Source organism: Abramis brama (genome assembly GCF_963993115.1).
Source record: "Abramis brama genome assembly, chromosome: 13".
NCBI lineage: Eukaryota > Metazoa > Chordata > Actinopteri > Cypriniformes > Leuciscidae > Abramis > Abramis brama.
In genome coordinates, this window is record NC_139975.1 from 18909554 (window position 1) to 18935751 (window position 26198).

Here is a 26198-nt window from a genome sequence, read left to right on the forward strand (position 1 = left end):
ATTTAATTTTAGGTGCCAGCTCACCTTTTCCCAGGCTAAACATTACCTGCTGAATAAAATTTAAATAGTTTTTCATACAGTTAGGGTACTCCAGGGCAGGGCGTGAATCAGTCCGAAAAAAGGACACAGAAGGCCTGAGGTTGGTCAGGTCATCCATCACCAAACATCCTTCCAAATCGATCCTCACTCTAGATGGGTTTAGCTGAGGACTTTCTTGATCAACGCAGACTGGATTCTCACTGGAGTTTGTCCGTATGAGTCCTTGTCAGCTGCATCCTAACAGAGGAAGAAAAAGATAGAAGAAAAAGATAAGACAAATACATTATCATGTCAGATGATTCTGTTGTCAAATACTCAAAGCCATATGCTGTAATTCCAAGATGACAAAATGTGACGTTGTACTCTGAGCCTTTCATGTTCTTTGACTGGGAATTATGTATTAACACTATCTACAGCTAAATGAATCAGCAGCAGTAGGGTGGTACACTGGTCATGTGGTAAAAGTAGGAGCTCTCAGAAAAATTCCCAGTTTACAGATTTCTACGAGAACGGGAGCACTTTTTTACAAGCTGGAATCTCCATAAATACACACATTTAAATTATGTCCAAAAATGAGTAGAATCTACTTATATTTTATTAGTAATGCAATCAAACTTAAATAATTTAATTAAAATTTATATAAAATCCGGTGTCAAACAATAACACAGTTGTAGTTTCTGCCTTTTAAATGTGCTTATACATGAATGAACGGAGGTTATCTCTGTAGGGCCGTTTGGGGAGCTGGTGTCTGTCTGGTGTGTAGAGGTGGTGTCTGACTGTGAGCTGGGGTTGTGTGAAATCCCACTCTTTCACCTCTGAGACACATGAGCTCAGAGGGAAGCCTCCTAAGTGTAAAGCGAAAACAGTTAGTTGACAGATGGAAGAGAGGAAGGAAGTGAGTGGTACTAAATAACATAAGAAATCTAAATGCTCTGCGTGGAGCCGCAAGCTCATAACTTACTGTAAGTACTTTAAAGGCACTGCAAAGTTTCCTGAGTGATGATTTCATATTATTTTATTTACACGTGTAGTGTATGAAATAAAGTTGCTTGTAGGAAATGATTTTTCTTTATGTATCAAGTATCGAGCACGTTTGTAAACACACACATTGTAAATGTTTCTGACACAAATGTCATCTGACATTTGCTAGTAAACCAGTGTCGATTGCTACAGTATACTCATCTGTATATTTAAGCCTTTTTAAACAGCTATTGATGCTTTACATAGTTGAGTCCTAATAATAGATCTCAAATAAAGCGAGCACATACAATCTTTTTCCACAAGCCTTATAGTGCATGTGGAGTTCTTCAAGTTTCTATTTACCATGTCCTGTACAGTATGTTGTCATATTTTAATCTTTTTATTTGGCATAATGAATGATTTAATCATCTTCTAACAGGCCTAGTATTGTACTGAATCCCATTAGCTTCCATCAGCTGTTGACTGCAGTAAATGTGGTCCAAAACATTAATCCCACTTAATTCTTACATCTGTTTGTTTTCAGCTTCAGTGAAGATGACTTGCAGTGTGTGTATGTGAGATAGAGAGACAGACAGTCTTATTTACCTGAGAAGAAAGATTCACTCTAGTGTCTCAAAATATGTACTCTGGTGCATTCAGAAATCATCTTGAGCGGCTAAGTCAACAGCTCTGAGGGTCCTGTCAGAGAGAGCAGTGTCAAAACAGTCTGGAGAGCCTTTGTGATTTACACGTTATCTTTGGAGACGTTCCTCTCAGATTGTGAAAAGAGGCCGCAGTGAAAGTTTATTTAATGCGTATGACTCAGCTCTGACTGTGAAAAAACACAGAGGAATCGCATCAGCTTTTCGCTGAGCAGAAAGCACACACTGAGATCACAAAATCTTTATGGATGCAGGACACACTCATCACGATTGCAAGATGTTTACTTGGAACTTAATGTTTGATGATACCAAAATTTAAGCATATCACTAATCAGGGCTCTATAGTGCAGTCACCAGCTGTTCACTTCTTTTTTAAATGACTTTCGTTGTTCTACAGTATAATCATATCAGGGTTGCATTAATTGCTTTGAGTTCATAGGTCACATATAAAGAGCTGATTCTTTAAATGCATGTTAATATGTGCAGTTGCCTGTTCTGTTTCTAAATAAAATAGAATGCTAAAAACACATTATAAAGTGCAACTCACCATGTAATGGTAGAGAGTTAGGAACGGTATGCTTGTCAACAAAATCGAGAAGAAAAAGTTTCCTGTATATTTTGTTGACATCAAAGTCTGTGCGTCTAATCAACTAAACAGCTTTTTGATGCAAATTCATCTGTCACTTAGTATAAGCAGCCAAATTAGACAGATGCCAACATGGACAGGTTGCTTGGTAAGGCTTTGCGCATTTAAAAACCATGCACAAAACTGTGCAAGTTAAAAAAATATGACCCAGGCTATGGGAAATATAATTATTAGATTTATAATCATATATTAAATTAAATACATATATTCATATAAATTTAAATTTTGTTGTGGAATTTGTTTTAAATTTAAGACATCTTAAGAAACCGAAATGTTACATTTTCTTTTCGATTTATGGTCACATTGCTTATTGTTTAATATATAAAATATGACTCTCATTAATGTTTAATAATAGCTTTAAGTTGGCTGTGTTGTTGCAAACCACGTAAATAGAGTGAAGCGCAGCTGAGCAGTCCTGTAGTATTAAATGTGTGCAGCCATGTGCACCGAGCCCTGTGTTTATGTTGTTACCTTAAATCCAAGGGCAGGTCGGCAGGTTTTCAGCCAGAGGGGAATATGTTCTGCTCTCTACCAGTGAGCACGAGAGAGAATCTGTTTGGCAGTGATGGACTGTACTTTGTTCTCTTTTGCGAAGAGGAGTCTTGTTGAATGAGATCTTGAGGTGGAAAGCAGTAAGTCAGTCCGTGTGGCCTCTCCATGTGCTGCCATCTTTAAATGCGGCCCATCCATATTCTCCCTCACAGGGCACACATGCACACACACACACACACAGTACACAGTATACATTACATTGCAGGAAGTGAGACTGCCGACTCGTTTCAGGCAGTTCCAAATCTGTTCTTTCTTTTGGGAGACAGATCGTGCACTTTGCAGACCTTTTACATTCTCAAACATCTATATTACTCACTGCATATCTGAAAAAGCATAGGGGCACTTTCAGCGGCAGAGACATTTATTTTGATAGATTTTTGCTTTATAATTTTAATGTTTTTAATGTTAAATGTCTTTTATGTACCAATTTTATCCTAAGAAATCACAAAAGAAAAACATTTAATAGAAACATTAATACTTAATGTTTTGATTTATTCCATTTCATTTTTCATTACATTTTATTACATTTTTAACTCATACATGTGTTTATATTTCCAGATTAAGCAGAGCCGTAAAACTCGTTAGCGCCAACTAGTGGCCAATTTCTTTCAAAATTCGTACAGACCTCTAAGGCCATGAGTCAAACATGCCCATCGAGTTTCGTTCCGATCGGCCACCATTAACCTTGTCTAATAGGTGCTCTGACATCTTGTCCATGCATGATTTACAGCACAGTTAAGACTTTATAGATTTAATAAAACTCATACAAACCTTTATATCACCAAATAAATGCACCAATTATAAATAATAATATAGGCCTGTTGGTCATCAATATAAATTGGCTATGATGAGCAAAAAATACACAATAATAAACAACAAAAAAATATGTATTTAGAAATTATGATATGGAAAAAAGTGAAGGAAATGGATGGCCATAGCTGATGTATGTTGATTTGGATGTGTTGTGCTTGTGCACTGAACAGGCTTCTTAACTTTTCCTGCTATAATTTCTTGATCACCCAGATTCACCAGACAAGTTGTGCTGGTCCACCAGCTAGACTAAACATTTACATTTATGCATTTGGCAGACGCTTTTATCCAAAGCGACTTACATTGCATTACAAGGTACACATTTACATTCTGATCAGTTCTTGCTTTCCCTGGGAACACTAAACAAACAAGTGCTAACAGCTTGAAAATGCATGCTGGTCTGAGCTGGTTGTGTCAGAAGGTGTTTATTGTCTGAGGATGTGTACTCTTGGTTTCTGCAGTGTTCAGAGAATGAGAATCACAGTCAGATGTCATACCAGACAGAGCCTCAGGCAATAGAGAGATTCAGTCCACCTCAGCTTTTAATGCAGTCCACCTTCAACAATTCTGCTACAAGGGTTGTATTACTGACTGAGTAAACTGCCTCTTTAGCGAGAGAATAAATACCTCAAGAACTAATTAGACTGTGCCGCTATTAATAATGTATTCAACTCTACTGTGACCTGTCATTGTGCTTTCAGCAAAGAACATGCTAATATCCTGATTTCGTTCAGTTGTCTTAAACATTATCTCTTGCTTAAACTTTCTAAATATACATGCAAGCAAACTTGCCACCCTGCTTTCATTAAGACCTAAGGGAACGTGTTTATATTAAAGCTGTAAGCCAAGGTGACTCATGATGATAAATTAATGTGGGAAGGCGTAAGGTCACCCCTTGAAAGCATATCAGCACCTTTACGTTTGCATTTAAATTGAGAGTATCTCCACATCTAAATTAATTTTAAAGCCTCTGAAGAAAAGTGAGGTCGGTTCAGAGAACCAACACTAGACCCTTATTAAGTCGCAAATGGGATGTCTCTGATGGTTATTTGTAGTGATTCATTTGTGTGTTCACAGCAGTAACAGTGAGTTAACTACATGGCTTATCGGTGGTGAACTTCCATTAGATTATTTTAATTTGTTGTGGCCTTGAATATGAATTCATCCTTTGTTGCAAAGTTGAATCTGTCTGAGCTTGTGTTCCATAAGTCATGGAAAAACCTGGAAATAGTGTTATAGTAAATATTGAAAGTCTTTTTAATATACTACCATTCAAATGTTTGGGGTTGGTATGATATTTTTAATGTTTTTGATGCTTAACCAGGCTGCATTTATTTAATCAAAAATAAAGTAAAACAGAGAATTATTATTGCAATTATTATTTTTTTGTTTTAATATATCATAATATTATGTAATTTATTCCTGTGATGCCAAAGTTGAATTTTCAGTGTGTCTTCAGTGTCACATGATCCTTACAAATTATTCTAATATGCTGCTTTGTTGCTCAATAAACATTTATTATTATTATGTTCAAAACAGTTGTGCTGCTAAATATGAAACTGTGATATTTTTTTAGGACTCTCTGATGAATAGAAAGTTAAAAATAACAGTATTTTTTTTAATATATATAAATCTTTTGTAACTTTGTGTCTTTTACAGTCACAGTCAAATGTATTAATTTCTTTAAAAAAACTTAATGACACCAAACTTTTGAACAGTAGTGTACTGTACATTTAACAAATATACATAAATATTAAGTCTATAATTCTATAGAAATTGCTATATTTACATTTAGTACGCATATATTATTGTTTTGTGTAGATTTGTGTTTGCAAACCAGGATATTGATGAAATTATTATTTTTTGAGTCGAGTTCTTTTCTATGAAGTTTTTGAACTGCTTCACAATAAAACCTGAGAGTAGAAGCATAAGTGATGTTGTTCCACTCCTCATGATCGCTGGTGTTCTTGTTACGTATTCACTGTTGCAATTTTCTTCACGCTAGTTTCTATTTTAAATTGAATCTGGAGGTGTAACTTTTCTCCACATGAATCGTGTACGTGTGTGTGACAGGGCTATTTTGCAGTCCTTAAATGACTTCAGAAGATATAGCCTATATTTACATATATACATATATTTAAATATCCATTGATCATTAAAAAAAATACAAATTAATGTTTGAAATAAATTAACCCTTTTTCATTTTTTTTTCATTAAGAGTTTTATTCTAATAAATAACTTTTACAATAAAAATTTAGGAAAACCTTGAGGATTTAAGTCTCCAGGACCGTGACTCATTTTACCCCATCCATCCTGCATTTTATCATTCTCATACGGGCCTGTGACGTAAGCTCACTTGGCCATTTAGGGGGCCATAAAAGCGTCCGTTCAGGGCCATTTCTGGTTGCCCTCTGATTAGCTGTTAGTCACTGGCTGAATTGGCTGAAAGGAGCTGATTCTGCCTGTGTGTGTGTTTGACAGATGCTGGGAGAATCAAGCATGGCCTGTGCGTCATTGCTGTGTGTTCCTGTGGGAGGGAGGCATCAGGTGGTCTGTGTTGTGTTAAATGGACTGATTCGACAGGGAGGTGGGGGCGATGAATAAAGGTGTAATATGACTGTTACAGTCTCATGTGTTCCCGAGTTAGAGGCTGTGGGGTGTTGCTTGGATGAGGATGAGTGAGAGGAAAGGGTTTTGTGGGCTTAGTTGAGAGAGTTTTTAATGATTGTTAAAGCATCATACTTCTGATAATGTTCTTAATAACAACGTTGTTTGGCTCAACATGGTCATTATGTAATAATGTAACAAATCAGATGAAAAAATAACTTCTAAATTAGCTCATTAGTATTTTAGGGAGTTCTTTTGTGGTGTTTTTACATGCAGTACATTTTTGTTTGCTTGGATTGATACTGTAACATACAATGTCAACATATTGACAGCATCTTAAATGTGAACTTTTTGTATATGTGCAACTTCAGAGATCTTGACAAAATCTGACTGATCAGAACAGAGATTTCTAATACCTTTTGCTGCCAAATCCAATAGTTGACGGATGTAAACACTTGAAAGATCAAAGATGAAGAAACTTTGTCCAATACCTTCTAAACAAAGTTTATAGAATACATTTACATAATGGGATTACATGAATATTGTTTCACTTAAATATAAGTTCACTTAAATTGGTGTTATAATATTTTTAATTGTAATTGTTAATAAAAACAATATGATAATTTAGCGGCATCAGTATTTGTATTGGTATGATACTGTAACTGGCCTTCATTCACAGTACTTAGTAAAAAGATGCATTTAAACAAACATTTAAAATAGGGGTCGACCAATTTATCGACAAGGCCGATATATCAGCCGATATTTGCCATTTTTATGTTTTTTTTGCGTGTGTTTTTTTGCTCATGTATTGTGGGACTTTTATTTTGACGGCACGCCAGACTTTTATTTTGACTGTGCTGAGAACGCCGGCTCTGAGAATGGCAACCAAGGGGGTAATCCATCAGCCAGAAACTGAAGCTTCCCCGGGGGCCGCCATTGATTAGCAGACCATCACCTGCTGTTAGCATTCCATTGACTCCCATTCATTTTGGCGTCACTTTGACAGTGAATAACTTTACATCTGAGGTGTTTAAAGACTCCATTTGTCCATTATTTATTTCTAAAGAAACACGAAAATGTATAAAAGGCTCCATTACCTTGTATCTTACGTTGCTTCTATGGCCCCGTAGAAGCAGTTTTTGTAAAAATAGGCTAACGATTGCGTCATAACCACACGACTCTCTGTCGCACAGTAGAGGAATTACCGTATGGACAGGAGGAGAAGCTCGCGGGCAATCGGGGGGACGTGGAGGCAAAATGACAAAATAATTAATAGGGATGGGAACGACACGGGATTTGGGAAATCGACTGTCGAGGCCCATGTGTCGACTTTTTGTCGGATTGTCTGCCTTTTTTTTCTTTTTTTTTTTAAAGAGCAGCAGCAATGTGGAGGGTGGAAAATATTCTACATCAGGGTCCGAAATTAACACCCGCCAAGCGCCAAATGCGGGTAGATTTTCTGTTTGGCGAGTAAATCTCAAAAGGCTATCCGCCACACTGGCGGGTGAATGTTCATAACAAAATATGAAATTTTAAGCGCGCACGCACGAGCAGAGAGAGAGCGAGTCCCGGCCGCGCGCGCGCACTCACCATTCAGAGCGGTCAAGCTTCCCCGTACTTTTTGACAAGCGTCCTTGACAGGGCGGCCAGAGCTTCTTTGCAGCTCAAGTCGGCGGCGGTGTGTACGTACAGTTAACGTTCTTTCTGTTGACGGCGCTTAGGAAAAAGCTCCCGCCACTGGAAGAAGCTGTCGCCGCCCATTTGTGTCCTCCTGCGCACCCATCAAAGCCGTGCAGAACGTCTTCAGCACTCGCGGATCGTGCATATTTCCGCTGCTGCTTCTGTTTACACACCATGGTCGTTCTTTTCTCGAGAAAAGGAGTTTTCTCATTTCTCAATACTCGTTCCCTTATCTCTCAGGGAACCGAGGTTAAAGTAACCGAGGAAATGTAATAAATTAAAAGCCAAAAAAATAAATAAATGCAATTTGGAAATCCCACAAGCCCCGCCCCCTCGACATGTCGACACTCTATTTTTTTTGTCGAGTGGAGCATGTGTCGAATGTCGGTCGTTTTGTCGAGAAAAAGTCCCATCCCTAATAATTAATCAGAATACTTAGCAAAAGTTTCTCCTGGTCCTAGCTCATGGACAGCTCATACTCACGCTCTCCGTCTCTGCAAGTTTTGGAAGGGAATGATTCAGATTTCTCTTGGCACAGCTACTAGAAGACAGACAGGTTGCTCACGTCACATCTACGTCACATTTACCGTCAGCATTCATCAAATACGCTAATATAATTTATACAAATAATAAACACTTAATTACACAAACCTTGCAGACTTAGTCGAATCCAGCTGCCATATATTCTGAAGTCGGTCCAAGTGAATTAATTAATTTAGCTTCCTTGGAGATGCATTATCGACAAACTTTAAACCCTTGACTTCAAACTATCCTGCGCTATATTCATTTATTAAATATTAATTCAATTCAAATAAATATAAAGTATATATATTTTATCGGTTTGACATTGGCCATCGGCCACTAATTCAAAATAAAATATTTCAAATAAATGCTATGTTGTTTCTACATTCATTTAAAGAGTCAATGTGAAAATATGTAACACAAAAATGTATGTTATGTGATTAATAATAATAATAATATAGCGCTTTTAACAATATTAATTGTTTCAAAGTAGCTTTACAGTGATAATAGGAAATTACAGTAACAGAGATTGTTTTGGCTTTACAGCAGCTCTAGGACAGAGTTATTGTCCAGCTAAAGTTAGTCTTGAGTGATTGATTCACTTCCGATGCGAAGATCATTAGTTATAAACTTAGGGGCCGCACACTTCAGGACTGCGTTGTCGTCGTGTCCAGGCACAGGTCCTTCATCAGATCTGGATACGGCTTGGATCCGGCGGACTGTGGTAAACCTCGGGATAAGCAGAGAGACTAATATTAGCGTAGACGCCATCCTTCTTATGAAGTAACAAGTACATCAGGATTTATGTGAAGTGTTCCCTAGTATTTTGGAAGGAGGGGCTTCATCGAACCAGGGACTAAACAGGGCGTTTGAGACATACTTGGAAGAGAGGAGCTGCAATAATGCACTGTAACATATAATGTGTTTTTTGAAGAATCCAGCATGAAAACTTATTCTAGAACATACCCAAAACCAAAATCAAGACTTTGAAAAAGGGCATAATAGGCCCCTTTAAATTACAGCTTGTTTTGTGAAGCTGCAGAAGTGTCATCTGGCTTTCTTAGTGACACACAAACTGTTATTCTTTTGTTGCATTTATTTTGCATTTTAATTATCAGATTTAAATTGAGTTATACACATTTTAGATCATCAAATCATTAGAAAGAACTCCTACTTTCACAATAACCCTTTTCTCCCTCTACAGTTGCATGTTGACTGCTCTCGGGCATTTGAAAGAGTGGGAAAATATGGATTCTGTTTTTAAGTACAGAATAAAAGAGGTTTACTGGTGTAAAGAAAAGCTCAATTTCACCTCAGCTCCAGGAGCTTCAGAATGACACGGCAATAAAAATTAAATCCATTTCCTCAAAGCTGTGGAAGAAGATCCCAAGAGACCAAAAAGAAGTCTTGACTCAGATACACATGATATTTAAAGTGCTGGTATTTTAAGCGCTTGCTCCCCCAGGGCTGCTGGAGCAGCTGATGGTGATGTTCTTGTGTTATTTTCCATCAGACGGTTAACTGACGTTTCATGCAGAATGAGAGTGATTGAAATTGCTTCTGACTTCCCCTCATTTGAATTGTACAAACTGAGACAGTCCACCTCTAAATCTGTCTTTCTGCTTAAACTTCATGACCTCAATCTGCTGCGAGCTCTCGGCCTAAATGTGCAAACTGCAGCAGGGCCATAATTCAGAGCTGTTGATTGCGTCAGTCCTGTCCTTGAAGCCTTTGTGCATTGAGGCCATTGTAAATTAAATGTTCTGATCTTTGACATGCAGTGTAACTGTAACCCATGTACACTTCTTGGCTATTATAGATTAAGCCATCACCGATCATTTAGTTTTTGACTTTTATTGCCTCCCTTGATTAAGGGTCGTTTTGCATCCAACTTGTGACACATGATACCTTCAACTCTGGGGCTGAGGGGCAAGGTGATGTAAACAGAGGAAGGTTATGCACTCTGTGTCATTAAATCCTTTCTCCCATCAAGTTCCTCTCTGGAGTGTCAGCTATTGGCTTTCAGCACCATGGACAGGGACATTTATCAGCGCAGTGCTGAAGTGGTGGCAGAACCATGAGCTGTAGATCATGTCCCATCAGGCCACGGGCTGACAGCTCATTTTGAAGGCCCAGCTGATAGGGCGGGCGGAGCTACGGCAGGCTGCATATCCATCAGGCTTCCTGTGACCCATCCGTGCACTCTCCATCACGGTTAGGCATGTTGTGCAGCTCCAAGTCGTAAAGAACTCTTTTAAGCACGGTCCAGTCCTAAATATGCCCCTCATTTTAATTGAGGTTTATGGGGCTGCAGTTAACATGGCTATTAATAACCATTGATGGACTAAGACTTTCAAAATGCATTGGAGACAAAATCCCTGTGTGCACCAAACCCATCTTAAAGGGATACTCCACCGTTTTTTCATATTAAACTATGTTATTCCCTTAACTAAGACGAGTTGATACATACCTCTCTCGTCTCAGTGCGTGCACTCAATCGCTCTGTCTTGCGGCGAAACTTTGTTAGCACTAGCTTAGCCCAGTTCATTCAATATGGGCCAAGCAGAGAAGCTACCTAACACCTCCACGTTTTCCCTATTTAAATACAGTTACTCGCGTAGTGTAACTCGACCTAGGACGGTGACACAAAACAAAACGTTGCGCTTTTCTAAGCGTGTAAAATGGATAACTATATTGTATGGCGGAATACCATAGCAAGTGCTTGTAAGCACTTCGACTTGGCGCAGTAATATCTTCACTAGAGGGAGCGGGGGCCGGTGAGAGGATTTTTCACGAGTGAAGATATTACTGCGCCAAGTCGAAGTGCACGCACTGAGACGAGAGAGGTATGTATCAACTCGTCTTAGTTAAGGGAATAACATAGTTTAATATGAAAAAACGGTGGAGTATCCCTTTAAGTGTTTGCTGCCAAAAAAGCTAATATTTTTGTTTCATCTGACCATAGAGCATTTGAAAAGTAACTGACACTACTGGAACTTCAAACGGGATGGGTTCTATGGTCAGATGAAACAAAAACATTAGCTTTTTTGGCAGCAAACACTTAAGATGGGTTTGGTGCACACAGGGATAAAAAAGTACCCCATGATCAAATATAAAATGAAATACTCTGCTGTATCTTTAATGCTGTGGGCCTAATTTTCTGCCAGAGGTCCTGGACATCTTGTTCAGATACATGGCATCACAGATTCGATCAAATACCAACAGATAAAAAATCTAAACCTGACAGCCTGTTCTAGAAATCTTATAACGGAGAACAGGATGGAGAGATTCTGTATGGAGGAATGGTCTCTGATCTCTTGTCAGGTGTTCTCCAAACTCATCAGGCATTATAGGAGAAGACTCAGAGCTGTTATCTTGGAAAAAAGAGGTTGCAAAAAATATTTAATAAAAGGGGGCAAACAATTTTTCCCAACGTGTTTTGGAGAAAAACATTTATTTCATAATGTGATTTTCCCCCCACTTTCAATTATTTTACTTCAATGAAAGGTTCGATTTTTGCACATTTTTTAAATAAAATATCAAAAGGATTAAAAATGCAGATTTATTTTTTACAGCCATATTTGATCATATTTACCAAGGGGGCAAACACTTTTTCACACCAATTATAAATATATAATTTATTTTCAATTATATATATATATATATAATTATTTAATAATAATTATGGACATGCCCGAAGCTAAATAATATGTGTGGAAAGGAAATGATGCATTCTATGGAGCCTCTCTAAAGGGATGTGGTGATGGAAAAAAATTAGATGGGTAGAAAAAATATATTTCAGTTCTTCATGTTCTCTTGCAATTATACAGTTGGCTAATTATGTTGTATATAATTTGCAGGCATCAGGGAGCCGCTATTAATATGCAGAGTATTGAAATCGTTTTTGAATGCATGCTCGTTTTTTCTTTATTTTTTATATCACTTTCAAATTCGCGATCACGTGTACTTTGTGTATAGGGAGCGGCGGTACTGACACATTTTACAGGATGAAATATTTGTCAATGATTCTCAGGATCTGTTGCGCACCAAATCCTCCGGCATCGTCCTGTCAGTCATCTCTCCTTACTATCTTCACATGATAAGTGAATTCTGATGTACTGTAATGTAACCGAATACCACAGCAAGCCTAAACATGTCCCTTTAGAGGCTCCATAGAATGCGTAATTAATTTTCAGTGACTTTCCGAATTTGGATTTAGGCTTCGGGCACATCCCTAATTATAATTATTTCTGAGTAAATAATTTTATATTAGTCCTGTGAGAACGACTCATTAAAATATTTATAATGTATTGTTGATTATTCTGACTAATTGTTTTGCACTAATCCACAATGATATTTGTCTTGTGTCAGTCCTCATGTAATATAGTGCTTATTAATGTCTTTTCAGTAATTTCAGTCACAGTATGACTGAACTAGAGTGGGAAACACATGTGCAAAGTCAACACATTCTTATGGTATATTAAAGTTTGTAAAAGCAAGGGATGAGGAAGATTTTTATTAGCAGTAGAAGTGGTCTCAAATTATGACAATGGAAAAAGAGATGCTAGCCTGACCAGCAGCCTGAACTTTATTAGTACATTTCATCTCAGGGAAAAGTAGACTCTGCAAGCACCAGGAAATGAAACCCTCTATTAACCTCTCACAGTATGTGCCTGAACTAATAGAGTGAGTGAGCATTAGCCTGCACTTACATTATGAGAGGTTCAGAGGTCATGGTCAAATAATATCACAATTACACACCACTTTTTAAAATGACCATGTTTTTCCCCCAGAATGGTGTAGTCTACCAAATATCAGCAGGGGCTAACTGAAAAAATCCTACAAACCTTAAGGGTCTTATTTTTAGCAGCTTTTATGGACATGGTCAAAGCTTTACAGATGCCTACCGATTTTGTCACGATCCACACAAGAACAGAGGAAAAGTAGATCCAAGTGCAGTATGTAAATTTATTAAGGGAAATCCGTTACTCAAATCCAGTCCAGGCAGGGGTCAAAACCAAAGTAGCAATCCAACATAAACAGGCACAAGACAACGGGCAAGAACAGAACTAGGAAGTGGCGTGATAATTACAAGGACTCCAGTGACACATACTAAAACAGACAGGGTTATATACACAGGGAAATGACAATGCTAATGGGGAATTGGCTGAATGCAATGATTGATGACAAGGGACAGCTGAGTGCAATGAAGAAACAAGGATCGTGGGGAATGTAGTTCAGAAAGTGACAGACACCGTGGGGAAGGAGGACATCTAGTGGTTACCCAGGGAACACAAACCAAACACTGTGACAAATTTACGTTACATTACGTTACATTAGCTCATTATCAGTACCGGAACAATGACAGCTGTTCATAAGTGAACGTTGTATGTATACAATGTCCCATATACAGTTTGAAGTGCTTCCTCTATGCATGTGTGATGCAGAAGATGCCTGTGGTGGAAGGCGATGCATGCTTTCACTGGGTTGACTTTCTTCAGTACTGAAGGAATCACTTTAGAAATAGTCTCTTGATATGTCTTGATCCAACACAAGTGTGTAAGTTTGCATGAGGGCTCTGTCTACACACACACTATTGACTCTGGTCATCACCCTCTGAAATTTTGGATTTCAGTTGATGAGAGCCAGAAGAGCTCCAAATCCCCTGCCTGCTCTGACTTTACCACCTTATCCCAGATCCCAATGCTTAACTAACTGCTGTCATATTGTTTCAATCATTGTGATGTAGTGTGTTTTAGGGCTGGGTGATGTAACTAAAGTCATTTACTCAATATTTTTAACTGTTTTGTTTAAAAGGGTGATTTCCTCCCTTTTTTTAAAATAGTTTTCTTTAACATGCACCAATGCATAGTCTTGCAGCAAAAAAAATATATTAAAAAAATTATACCAAGACATTTTAATACACAAAAAATGTCACTCAGATCCTGTATTGATAATGTTTGAGTGATTACACAAATGTATCATTGAATGGTTTATTTGAAATAGACCATTTGAACCGATTTACTAAAATGAGTTGAACATCCTAACTAAATCTCAGTCACCAATAAATAAATATTCTCAACACAAGGTGCAGAAAGGAATGATTGTGAAATTATTGTAATGACACATTTTTAGGAAAGGAAAACTCACATGAATTGATCGTTTTATTCAGTTTGAAATCATTCGGAAATGTATCGTAAATATTTGGTATATCGCCCAGTCCTACTGTGTATTAATCTTTTCTTTTCTATCTTCTTACCTTCTCTTCTCCTCTTTCTTCTGTATATCAAGTTATTATATGTGTTCTGCTAATCTTGTTACTGTTGTTGCTTATTATAACCTTGTTGTTGTCATTTATACTTTGTCTCTTTTCTTTGCGTAGTTCTCTCATTGTGTTGAATTTGTTCTGTTGCTTTGAGCGCTCTCTCCCTTTCTAACCCTGCGTTCATTTTGTTATGGCCCGACCGCAGTCCAGGATGACGCTGCCCCAGGTACCCAGGAGTACATTATGTTGCGGCAGGATTCCATCCATTCTGCGGATATAAGGGGTAAAGGCTCCCCTTTTCGTGCTAAGTGTCACGAAATCTTCTGCTGCCCACTGAAGCAAGTCACCCTCAAAGACAGCTCAGATCCCGAAGGTTTGTGTGAAACACATCCATGTTTTTCTTTACTTTGCTGATGCTTTTGTATCTTTTACATAAGTTTAAGTTTCATTTGAACTTACTTTAGTTTTTTGCCTTTTCTTAAAAGCATCTGGCTTGCGTGTCTTGTAGAAACTGCTTGAAGCCTGTGATGTTGAATGCCCTAAGGACACACTCTCCTTCTTTTCTGTTTGTGTGTATGTGTGTATCTCTGTGCTGAATACAGACTTGTGATCAAGATCCTTCAGATCTGTATTCACCAATGATTACCAGATCACTGATGATGTCACTCTACCTGATCTGAGGCTTCACACTTCTATTTTAAAACCAGGGCTCTACACTACTTTTTTTTTTTTTTTTTGAGGCACAGGCACAAATTTTGAGGTGCATTCAACGTTTTGTTGACTAATGTTTATGTGCCACTGTACTGTAAGGTTTACTATAGAATTATAGATAATATAAATAAATTATAAGCTTATATTTATTATATTATATTTCCGAGTGACGCTTACACTGGTGCGACCAATTAACATTCTATAATGTCACTAGTTTTTGAATGACATGCTTGCAGTGTAGAGCCCTGCAAATAAATAACATCCACTCGATAAAGCACTGAGTGAGTGAATGATGATGATGATGATGATGATTCACACCACACCCTTCCCACAAGCCCCTCCCCTTTTTGAATACATTTCTCCCTTTTCCCTCTATATCTCTCTTTCTTTTCTTCTCTTTAGCCCTGCACCCATTTTCAGACATCCCCCTCCCCCCACATCAGGCCCACACATCTTTCTACATCAGATGAATATCTGTTTAATTGCTGCCCATCTGTTTTTCAAATGATAGTGTTTCTGCTTTCAAACGGAACTGGACTCTCTCTCTTTATCTCTCTTTCCTATGTATCTCGCTCTTTCTGTCAGGTGTTTTCAGATGCATGAGGGTTGCTGATGTCTGCTAATGGTCATGGGTACACGGGTCCGATGTGCTGGGTTGTTATAAGGTCCTGCATGTGTCTGAATGCTGTATTGTCTTTATGTTGGGAGTGTTTTGGAAATCTTGTAGAGTGATAAGATTGTCCAAACATGTTGTACATGTGATTGTAAAAGTGTTTTTCTTTTCAGACTCTCAGATCACTGGGTAAGCCATCAGCAGTCACCTCAAGCCTAAATAAATAAAATTTAACACACAAATGCGCTCATCTCCACCGCTGTGCTGAATGACATATGAATTGTTCACGCATCACTAAAACGCAGCTCTAGATTGATGGATAAGTTATTTGTCATAGATACAGTGCCATTGCTGCTGACAAACATGTGCCTAATCAATTATTCAGTAATGGTTTATATTCACAGTCATTACTACCTTATTTCTGTGTGGTATAGAGTTGTAGAGAGTCTCTGAGGAGCAAGAGTGAGTTGAGCATGGGGAATATTTTTTGTGTCTGTTTGTGGTAAATTTTTATCTGTCTGGATCATGCTGCAAACAAAAGGATACGAGTGAAAAAAGTGAAGGAGGGGAAGGCTTATAAAGAGACAGACTGGAGTACTGCAGATATATTATTCAGTCTGATTGAAGCTCTGCTTGGACGTGACTGAATTTGCAAAGAAAGTCATGAGTATCTTATGAAATGTGTTCATAAGCACCATGGAAGGTTAAGGGATAGTTCACCTTGAAATGAAAATTATGACGTTCCTCAGTGGGTCGCAAAAGGAGATGTTTGGCAGAAAGTTCACACTGCTTTTTTCCATACAATGAACGTGAAGGTGGACAGAGATTGTCAGCCATCTAAAATGACACCAAAAGCACCATAGGAGTACTAAAAGTTGTCCATATGACTTATATGAGACACTTAGCAAATTCTTCTACCATCGTTTAAATCTCTCATCATAACTTAAAATCTGGTCCGTTTCATACAGAAAGCTATCATGGGGCTTCAGATGATGTGTAATATTGTGCACATGTAATATAAACTACTTGTAGGATACTTTTTCAAAGCACCTTTACACTGTGTTTCACTGTATGGAAAAGAGCAGCATGACATTCCTGCTAAACCTTTCCTTTTGTGTTCCATGTAACAAAGAAAGTTTAGAATAACATAAGTGAGTAAATGATCAAATATTTTTCATTTTGGGTGAACTATCCCTTTAAAAGAGGAAGGACATCTAAGCCACTGTGTAGGAGGAAGACATGCTGTTCTGGGATCAGTTTGTGTTACAGAGACTCTGTTATAGAGTATGGGGGGCACTGGGTACAGTCCACTTTCCCTGATCAGAATCAGGATAAACCTCCCCCTCCCCCCTCCCCACACACACATTAGATGGAGATTTAGATCAGCAGTGGTGTCTATAATCAAAACCTCTGTCACTCCACAAGTACACCAGACTCTGTCGCTCTCTCTCTCTCTCTTCGACTTCTCCTTTCTCTCCTGTACTGTTACACTGCTTGCCTCAACATCCATTATCTCCTTTGCGCTCTCTCGGCATCTTCAAATTCATCCCCCAATCAATATCTGCTTGAATTCTGTCTGTTCTCTATCCTAACCTCTTTCTTTGTCCCCATTTCTTTTTTCTGTCTTATTCTTACTGTGAAATGTGTCCCTAAGGCCTGTTTCTCTATCATAATTAATCAATAACCGAGAACAAGTTGTTCTCAGTATTTATCCTCGAAAGCACATACTCAAACCTCAGTGTACACTAACATTTGTTATTTACAGGCCAAACTTTCATAACCTGTAAGTTTAATATGTCCTTGTCTTCTTCGGAACCTGTATATCACATAGTGATGTTTGTGTGCGTGTATACACATTTTTTTCCCCCATTGAAATCCCAACTACTGTTACCATGATGTAAAATAACTCATCATCATTTAAAAGTTAGGTGTCAGAGAGATTTTTAATGTTTTTGAAAGTCTATCTGAGGCTGCCTTTATTTGATAAAAAATACAGTACTATTATTACAACACAATTTTCTAATTTAATTTAATATTATCAATGTTGAAAACAGTATAATATTTTTGTGGAAACTGTGATACATTTTTCAGGATCCTTTAAAGAAAGTTCAAAAGAACAGCATTTATTTGAAATACATTTTTTTTTATTACATTATAAATGTCACTTCTGATCAATTGAACGTGTCCTTAGTGCATAAAAGCAAAGTATTAATGACCCCAAACTTACTTGCATCCCATTTTTTTCTTTTTTGAATGATGTATATAGTGGTTATTTTTTATGTATTATATTGTTTATACGTTAACACATTCTGTATTAATAATAATAATAATATAACTTTTGGATAATCCAATGAATCATTTACAAAATAAAGTTTTAAAGAAATTAAAGACATTTCCCTTGTCTCTAGATTCCCTAGATTTACTGAATTTTCTCTTTTTATTTTGAACTTGAGTGCAAACCAGATTTATATATAAAAAAAAAAAATTCAATGATAGCTCCACATTATTTAACACATTGAGTGACTTTAAAAAGCACAAATAACATTATAAAATGCAACTCTGATTTGTTCATTAAAATCTGCTTTGCATTAACTATACTGCAGAACAACCTATTGCAAGACCTCTACAGGGTGACACATTTCTAACATGACACTGCATGTATGTGTAGCACCCAGCCCTACAAGAGACCATTAGCCAGTCTAGCAAGTGATGTCCTTTGTTGTGATGCCAGCTACAGTACATTGTATTGTACGTCCATAATCCTACTTAGTAGAATGTGAAAATATGGCTGGCTTGTTCATTTCACAAACTGTGTGTAGCAATTTAAATGCTTGGCACCTTCACCCCCACCTGTGTAAACGGCATGAGTAGGACTGATGAGCTCTGAAATTACATTTCGGCTGACCCCCGCTTCTCATGTCAGCTGCTCCTTTCAAACTGCGTTATTCAACACTGTTATCGCTAACAGCACAAAGTCTAGATGGACTCTTTGTTTGTTTGTTTCCTCATTTAGTTGCATCACGCTCACGGGATCAGGCTGGAGCTATTTATGCAAATGTTTGCACAAACAGAGAAAGCATGAATAAGTCATGGTTATAATAATGGATGTGAGCAGGGGGGATTTAGATGGGTGGAGCAGAGTGAAGGACCTTCTGCACTGCACTGTATTTTTTTGTGTTTTATATTTATTGCAGGGGCTTTTGTGCTCACATTCAGTGCTCGAATTGAGGGGGGGCTGGGGGGATCCAGGATATTTTTATTTTAGTAAAAATAATAATGACAAATCTGATTAAATGCATGCAATGGATACGGTAAATTTCGTGAATTAATTTACAATAATTTATATTGTTTGTTTATAGGCTAGTTGCCATGTCTCTTTAAAATGTAAACGCCCCGCCCCACATCTAAAGAGTGCTGCGCGCATGACATCGTTGACAGGACTGCTTGATTGGCACTGCTCCGGTGAAGATAATTTTAGCTTTAGAAAATGGAGAATAATAAACCTCCACTCGCAGTCGGGAAGAGAAAGCTTCTTACTGACTTTGTTTGAGGGGTAATTTTCTCTCTATATATATCTTTCTACTATATCCACTCCATGTCGGGGCTTTTGTATTCCTTGCATAAATTGGAAACATTTAGGCTTAAGTTACTAATTTATCATTATTTATAGTCCTGGTTCTACGGGAGTGCTAGAGATCTCGATGAAGATGAGTAACAGCATTTTAGTAATTATAAAGGGAGCGCTCGTTGTGCGCTTTCTATGCTTTCTAATATCCATTCAGAATTTGTATAAAGCTTGTTTTTCTTGCTGCTAGGACCAATGGCCAAGAAAATATTGAAACCAAAACATTGCATTGTCTAGTGTGCAGGTAAAGAGGACCTCCACATGCTTTTACGGGTCTTTAAGTGCCTTATATGTAGTGCCCTGGTATATTTGCCATAGTTGCCCTTTTGGGTCTGCTGCTTTGTCACCCTCTAAATCCAGTATTACCTTAGTAAGTAATTTAAAAGAAGAATTGAAGTTTATCTCTCTTTGATATATAACATTGGACTGAAAATGTATATATTTTTTCCCCTATATTTTATGGTTTATGTACTACAAACACTAATGTATTAAGTCCTCGTGGATTTTATACAATGTAAAAAAAAATGATCACAGAATAAGGCAGAAAATATACATTAAAATTTACATAAACCCCTCCCCCGGGAACACGATTTATAGATTGTCATGACAGAATATGCTTATCAATGACTAGAAGATAGTTAACTCCACATCAGCAATATAAATTCATCAACTAACCATTCAGAAATGTCCTGTTGCATTCTACATGAGTCTCTCCATCTTTCGGACTCCGGTTTGAACATAAAAAGGCTAAAAGTTTTTGACATTTTCAGTGCATGTGTGTGTGAGGTAAAAGTAGGCTACACAAGCTGTTGAAGCTCTGCCCTCTGTGCGGGGAGCAGCAGTTCATTTGCATTTAAAGGGCCAGACACAAAAAGTGCTCACCCTCAAAAAGTGACAATTTTAACATGCTATATAAAAATATCTGTGGGGTATTTTGAGCTAAAACTTCACATACACACTCTGGGGACATCAATTACTTAATTTACATATTGTGAAAAGGACATTATATCACCCCTTTAATCAAAAATGTAGTAAAATCAGTTATATTGTGTATATATGCACTGTAGCTGTTTTCTGTGTGAATATATTGTAAAATGTAATTTTTTCCTGTGATCAAAGCTGAATTTTCAGCATCCTTACTCCAGTTTTCAGTGTCACATGACTCTTCAGAAATCATTCTAATATGCTGATTTGCTGTTCTAGAAACATTTTTGATTATTATAAATGTTGTGCTGCTTCAAATTTAATTTGTGGAAACCATGATACCATTCAAACATTTGTGGTAAGATTGAAAAGAGAGAGAAATTAACACTTTTTTCATCAAGGATACATTAAATTGATCAAAAGTGACAGTGAAGACATTTATAATGTTATAAAAAAATTCAATTTAATAAATGCTTTAATAAATGCAATAAATAAATGTAATTCTGTTCATTGAACTTTCTATTCATCAAAGAATCCTGAAAAATAAAATGCATCATGGTTATTACTTCTACGAATCCGTTTTGTACTGTCTGTGAGAGAGCGCCCTCCGGCTTCGAGTATGAATGAAACATACATTACACGAGAGTGAACTGTTAGTAAATCTGGCCCTTAATATCAAACAGTCTGTCAAATGTCAAAGATTTTTAGTTTATCTTATTTCTTTTTCTTTTATATATGCATAGTAATAATCAAGATCCTGTCCTAGTCCTGAATCACACCTCTCTTTAAAGCGTTCCTGAACGATTAAACCACCAGCTTCCCCTATACTGATTTCAGTGTGACTGCTTTAACACATCTGCAGCTCTTCTCTTTTACACTTCTCCACACAGCCTCACAGACCTCCTGTTGCTCTCCTTGACTGAAGGCAAGTGTAAACCTGCCAACCCAATTCTCACCTGCTGTCACTTTAGTTTATTCAGTCTAATCTTGTAACACAACGTGGCAGATTTTTACTTAAAACTCTAAGTAGAGCAACAGGTTCAGTCACTGCCAATGACTCAGTCTGTATTTGTATGTACATTAGCTAAAGTTTAAACAGCATTTAAAATTGTAAGCTATTTGCGCTATGCTGGTATATACGAATCACACAATGACAGCTTACAGCACATACATATAGTTGAGAATACATGTTTTCTTTGGGATCCGGTGTGTTTCTTAAGGAGTTTTTACATAAGACTTGTTTGTGAACATAAGAGAACTGAATGCTGTGGTCTTGAGATGTGATGGACTATTTTTAACTCCACACTCTTGCTTATAAACGCATGTGGAGATTTATCATCTTCTTTTTTTGTGATATTTTTATCAGCTGTGATTTAATTTATGGAGAACTAGCAGTGCAACAAAATGATGGAATCAACAACTTAAACTTATACAGAAATAATAATAAAAAAAAATACTTTTTTCAAATTGACAAATAAATGGTTTCTAGTTAAATGTAACAATAATAAATTGATAAACATTTAATTTGCATTTGTATAAAGCATTTTCCATTGTGCTTTATAAAATTGGACAATTCAAATGTGGGCACAATCAAATAACTTTTGACTGAAAGCAGTTTATAAAAATTGTTTAAATATTGTGACATTAACCAATAATTATATAAACAATTCAATTTAATTGTCAATTAGATATATATATATATTTTTTAAAGCAATTTGCATTGAACTGAAGGTACAGTATCAGTTTTATCAGTTCATATGGAATGGGAATTGAAGCCATGAATGTGGCATTGCCAGTGCCATGCTTTACAGGAATAATTATTTTTATTTAAGTAATAAATTGATAATAGATTCCTTCATTTTAGATTCCTTCATTCTGCAAAAATATTACATCTAAAAACATAAGAAAAAAAATTAGATAACCTAGTCGACATTACTAAACAGATTGCTGAATGAATAGTCAACTAAATATTGTAACCCATTTAATGTCTCACTGAACCCAGATTAGGCTCCCATGCCTTGAGGTAAAACTGTAATGTGAGTGTTTGATAAAGAACAGCAAAATATGTGAATGGGAGGAAGAGAGCTGGAGGGGATTGGCTCACTGCAAGCTTTCACTCCTGCCTAACTCCCCCTCTTTTCCTCACACAAAACGCACACGCTTGGTCTTTTCCTCTCGCCCACACTAGTGTGTTCCAGATGCCTGTTTAGACGGGTAGTCATGAGTCATCTCCCCACACGCTCTCACCTATTCTCCTCTTTCATCAACCTGTTTCACACCTCTTCAATCCCTCGCCCTCCTGGAGAGTTGAACTGAGAGGTGTACAGTGGGTAACTTCTCTCCTCCGCTCCCTCGCTGAACAGATCCACAAAAAACTAAAGCTAGGGGATGTTATAGCAGTGCTTTATCCAGTAATGGAAATATTCCATCCAGCCAGAGTGGAAATCAATATGTGAACACTACATCTCCATTTAAAGTCATTTGTGCTCTTGCCTAAGCCGTGCCACTTCACAGACTGGTGATGCCCCTATTTTTGCTGAAATGTTTACTTTGGATACGGTTTGAGAGTTTTGTTCTCTATTGCAATAGTACAAATGTCAAGAGTGGTGATAGTTGAACCCCAAGCCCTCATTCTGTGATATGGTCCTGTCCCATGGGCCAATGGGACACAATGGAATAGCACAATTACATAAGACTTCGGAGCGTCTTCTCCCCAAGAGCTTCTGGCAGGCTAAGGCCTTGTCGGCACTGATTTACAGAGACACCCAATTTGGAGCATTGTCTTTGATGCCAGGCCTGGTGAAGGATCTGAGAGTGTTGGGCTAGACGGAAAAGGCAGGATTAATGTCTGCCAGCACAACTCTCTCACCCATCAGCAAACCAACATATATGTAGATGTTCTGTCATTTATAGGAATCTTTATCGGCCTATACCTGAAACAGTCTTTTTTTTCTGCAATGTGATACTGTAGATCAGTCACATGGACTTACTTGAGGGATAATCCCACTGGAGTAACCTTGGGGTAAGTGCCTTGCTCAAAGGCACAGTGGGGAATTCTCTAAGCTCACTCCTTGTGGAGACTCAACCTCTTCATACCACACCACTAAAGAATGATCAAATGTAGTCTCCGATATAACATTTTTGGATGATACAGATAAGCCAATAATTATTTTCACATGGTGATAACTATTACATGACTTATGGAACATTAATTTAAAAAATAAGACTACAAACAAAAATCAGTCGACTTAAATGCTATATGTGAATTTAGGCATCACAACATGATAATGAACAGTATGAAAAAATGCATATTAATTTTGAGATTTGCTAAAGGTTACATTTAACAGTGTTCTTAAATTATTAGTGTTTTTAAAGATAAATTTTAAGTGAGCATTAGATGAAGGCAAATGTAATCTAAATGTAAAAATACGGGAAATGACCATGAACAATTAAATATTGTCCAACATTATTAAAATGTACCGCTAATGGTTATGATACCAATATAATGTTTTGGGTTGGTAAGATTTAGTTAGTCTCTTTTGCTCCCCACGGCTGAATTTATTTGAACAAAAATACAGTAAAACAGTAATATTGTAAAATTATATTACAGTTTAAAATACATTTTCCTGAGATGGCAAAACTGAATTTGGGAAGTCTGATATATCTAATGATAAACAGCCAGATCTACAGTATGTGGGTTAAACACTGAAGCTAATTCTGTTTTTGAATAAGGATCCTAGAAACATGGAATAAATTGTTTTTGTGTTCTTCTGTTTTTGACAATCAGCAGTCTGCACCTGAACATAGCGCCAATCACTCTCTGTGCGGTTGTGTATGCACTGCTGTAGGTTTAAGCAATAGGCTCAATGTGCCAGTGATGTCTTTACAGCGAGGATGAGATTCGGTTTATTCAACCACTCCAGGCGAGAAGCTATTTATAGCTAATCCTAATGTGACAGGGAAGAGGGGCTAAAACACTGTTCTGGGACACACATTCAGGGTAGATGCAGGGAAAACAGGATGAAAAGAGACCATTGCAAAGCATGTCTAGTACATGTGTGTTAGGAGGATGCTGACTTACTATCCAGAACCATGTTGTCTCCGTTGGGCATCGTGACTTGTTTACTTTGAAGTGCAGTCGATGTTATGTGCTACCTTAAATATTTATTGTTCTGGGTCTTTTTTGTTGGGTTTTGACAGACATATTGTTCAGATATGTGATGAATTAAGGATGAATTACTTAAGGGGGCATTTGGGAGAGGGTACATATACATATGACAATACAGAAGCACTAAAATGAGTGGTTGTGTTAGTCATTGCCTTCTGAGTTTTTTTTTTTTTTTTCACAATTTCACACATTGCATATGTTGCTACATGTTGGGAGTAGCATATTACAAAAGTGACAAGTTACAAAATATATTACTTTTTCAGCAGCCAAGGACTACTTTGTAGTACACACCACGGTTCAAAGTAACCTACCCAACAACTGATCAGGAAAAAACAATAGTGTTCTATTGTGAAAAAATGGACTCCCAAGAAGCAATAGCTTATAAATAGGGGTCCATCCCACCACCAGCACCACCCCACCCACCTGGTAAGGATTATGTGAGCGGTCCAACTTAGATGCCAGGACAACCATTCTTTAAATTGTGGGTATTTAGAATACAGTTACCTTAAGCAGACAAAAATTGACAGTCACGATACCTTTGTACCTCAATTTGAAATGATCCATGTACCAAGAAAAAGGGGTTTAACTCTCAGCCGCAAATCCCTCGGGTTTATATCTCTCCAGTAGTTGTTGCTTCAGTTTCTTTTTAAATATAGATAATGAAGCAGATTGTTTTAAATTAGTATCCAGTAGGCCTGTCACGATTATGAAATTTGGCTGACGATTAATTGTCTAAAAAATAATTGCGGTTATGCCGATTAATTGTCAGTTTTAGGGCTTTGACGATTAATTGTCTGTGTTAGGGCTTTGGCGATTATGCCGATTAATTGTCTGTTTTAGGGCTTTGTGCTTCATTCATTAAATAATTGTGATGAATTTAATCCTTTGTAAGTTATCATTTTGCAGTGTAAGATTACAGTTAACACCTTTAAATATTAAATAAATATATTCAATAGCTATGACAATTTGTTTATTAAACTTAGTGAGTGTATAAATCAGCAGCAAAAAGAAATTTTTGAAAACATCTGCACAGTAATTTAATAAAATCTAAACATGTTAATAAAAACAAATGTGCACAAACCATGATAATGTGATACGCTTCAAAACAGAGCGGAACAAAGCGCGTATGCGCATCGCGGGTGCAGAATGATGTGCTTAATATGCAACACGGAGTCACAGTGCGCAGCGCTGCACAAGTGCGCATTTAAAAGTTCACGGCACAAAGCGAAGAAATGTCGAGGGCACAAATCCTAGTGTATATCAGTCCAACAGTTTATTGATCATTTGTTTCTTCACAGTTTTAAACTCCAGTTATTGTGCGTCTGATGCCAATTCATAGTCCTTGTGCTGTGTAGGCACACGGTAGCGAGCGAGTCATTTAGAAACAGCAAAAAACTCCAGCAAAATAAAGTCA

At 37.3% G+C, this 26198-nt stretch overlaps 1 protein-coding gene across 8 annotated transcripts in view; it reads left to right on the forward strand.

Annotated features, from left to right (window-relative positions):
• fgf13a (fibroblast growth factor 13a) overlaps positions 1-26198 on the forward strand; it is a 131817-nt gene that overhangs the window by 47208 nt on the left and 58411 nt on the right. For 4 of the 8 annotated variants that reach the window (XM_084132257.1, XM_084132253.1, XM_084132255.1 and 1 more), the window contains one exon: positions 14949-15116. The exons of the other annotated variants lie outside the window; for them this stretch is intronic. In XM_084132257.1, coding sequence (XP_083988383.1) covers positions 14949-15116 — 168 coding nt within the window. The remainder of the gene's footprint in view (positions 1-14948; positions 15117-26198) is intronic. 8 annotated transcript variants of the gene reach the window in all.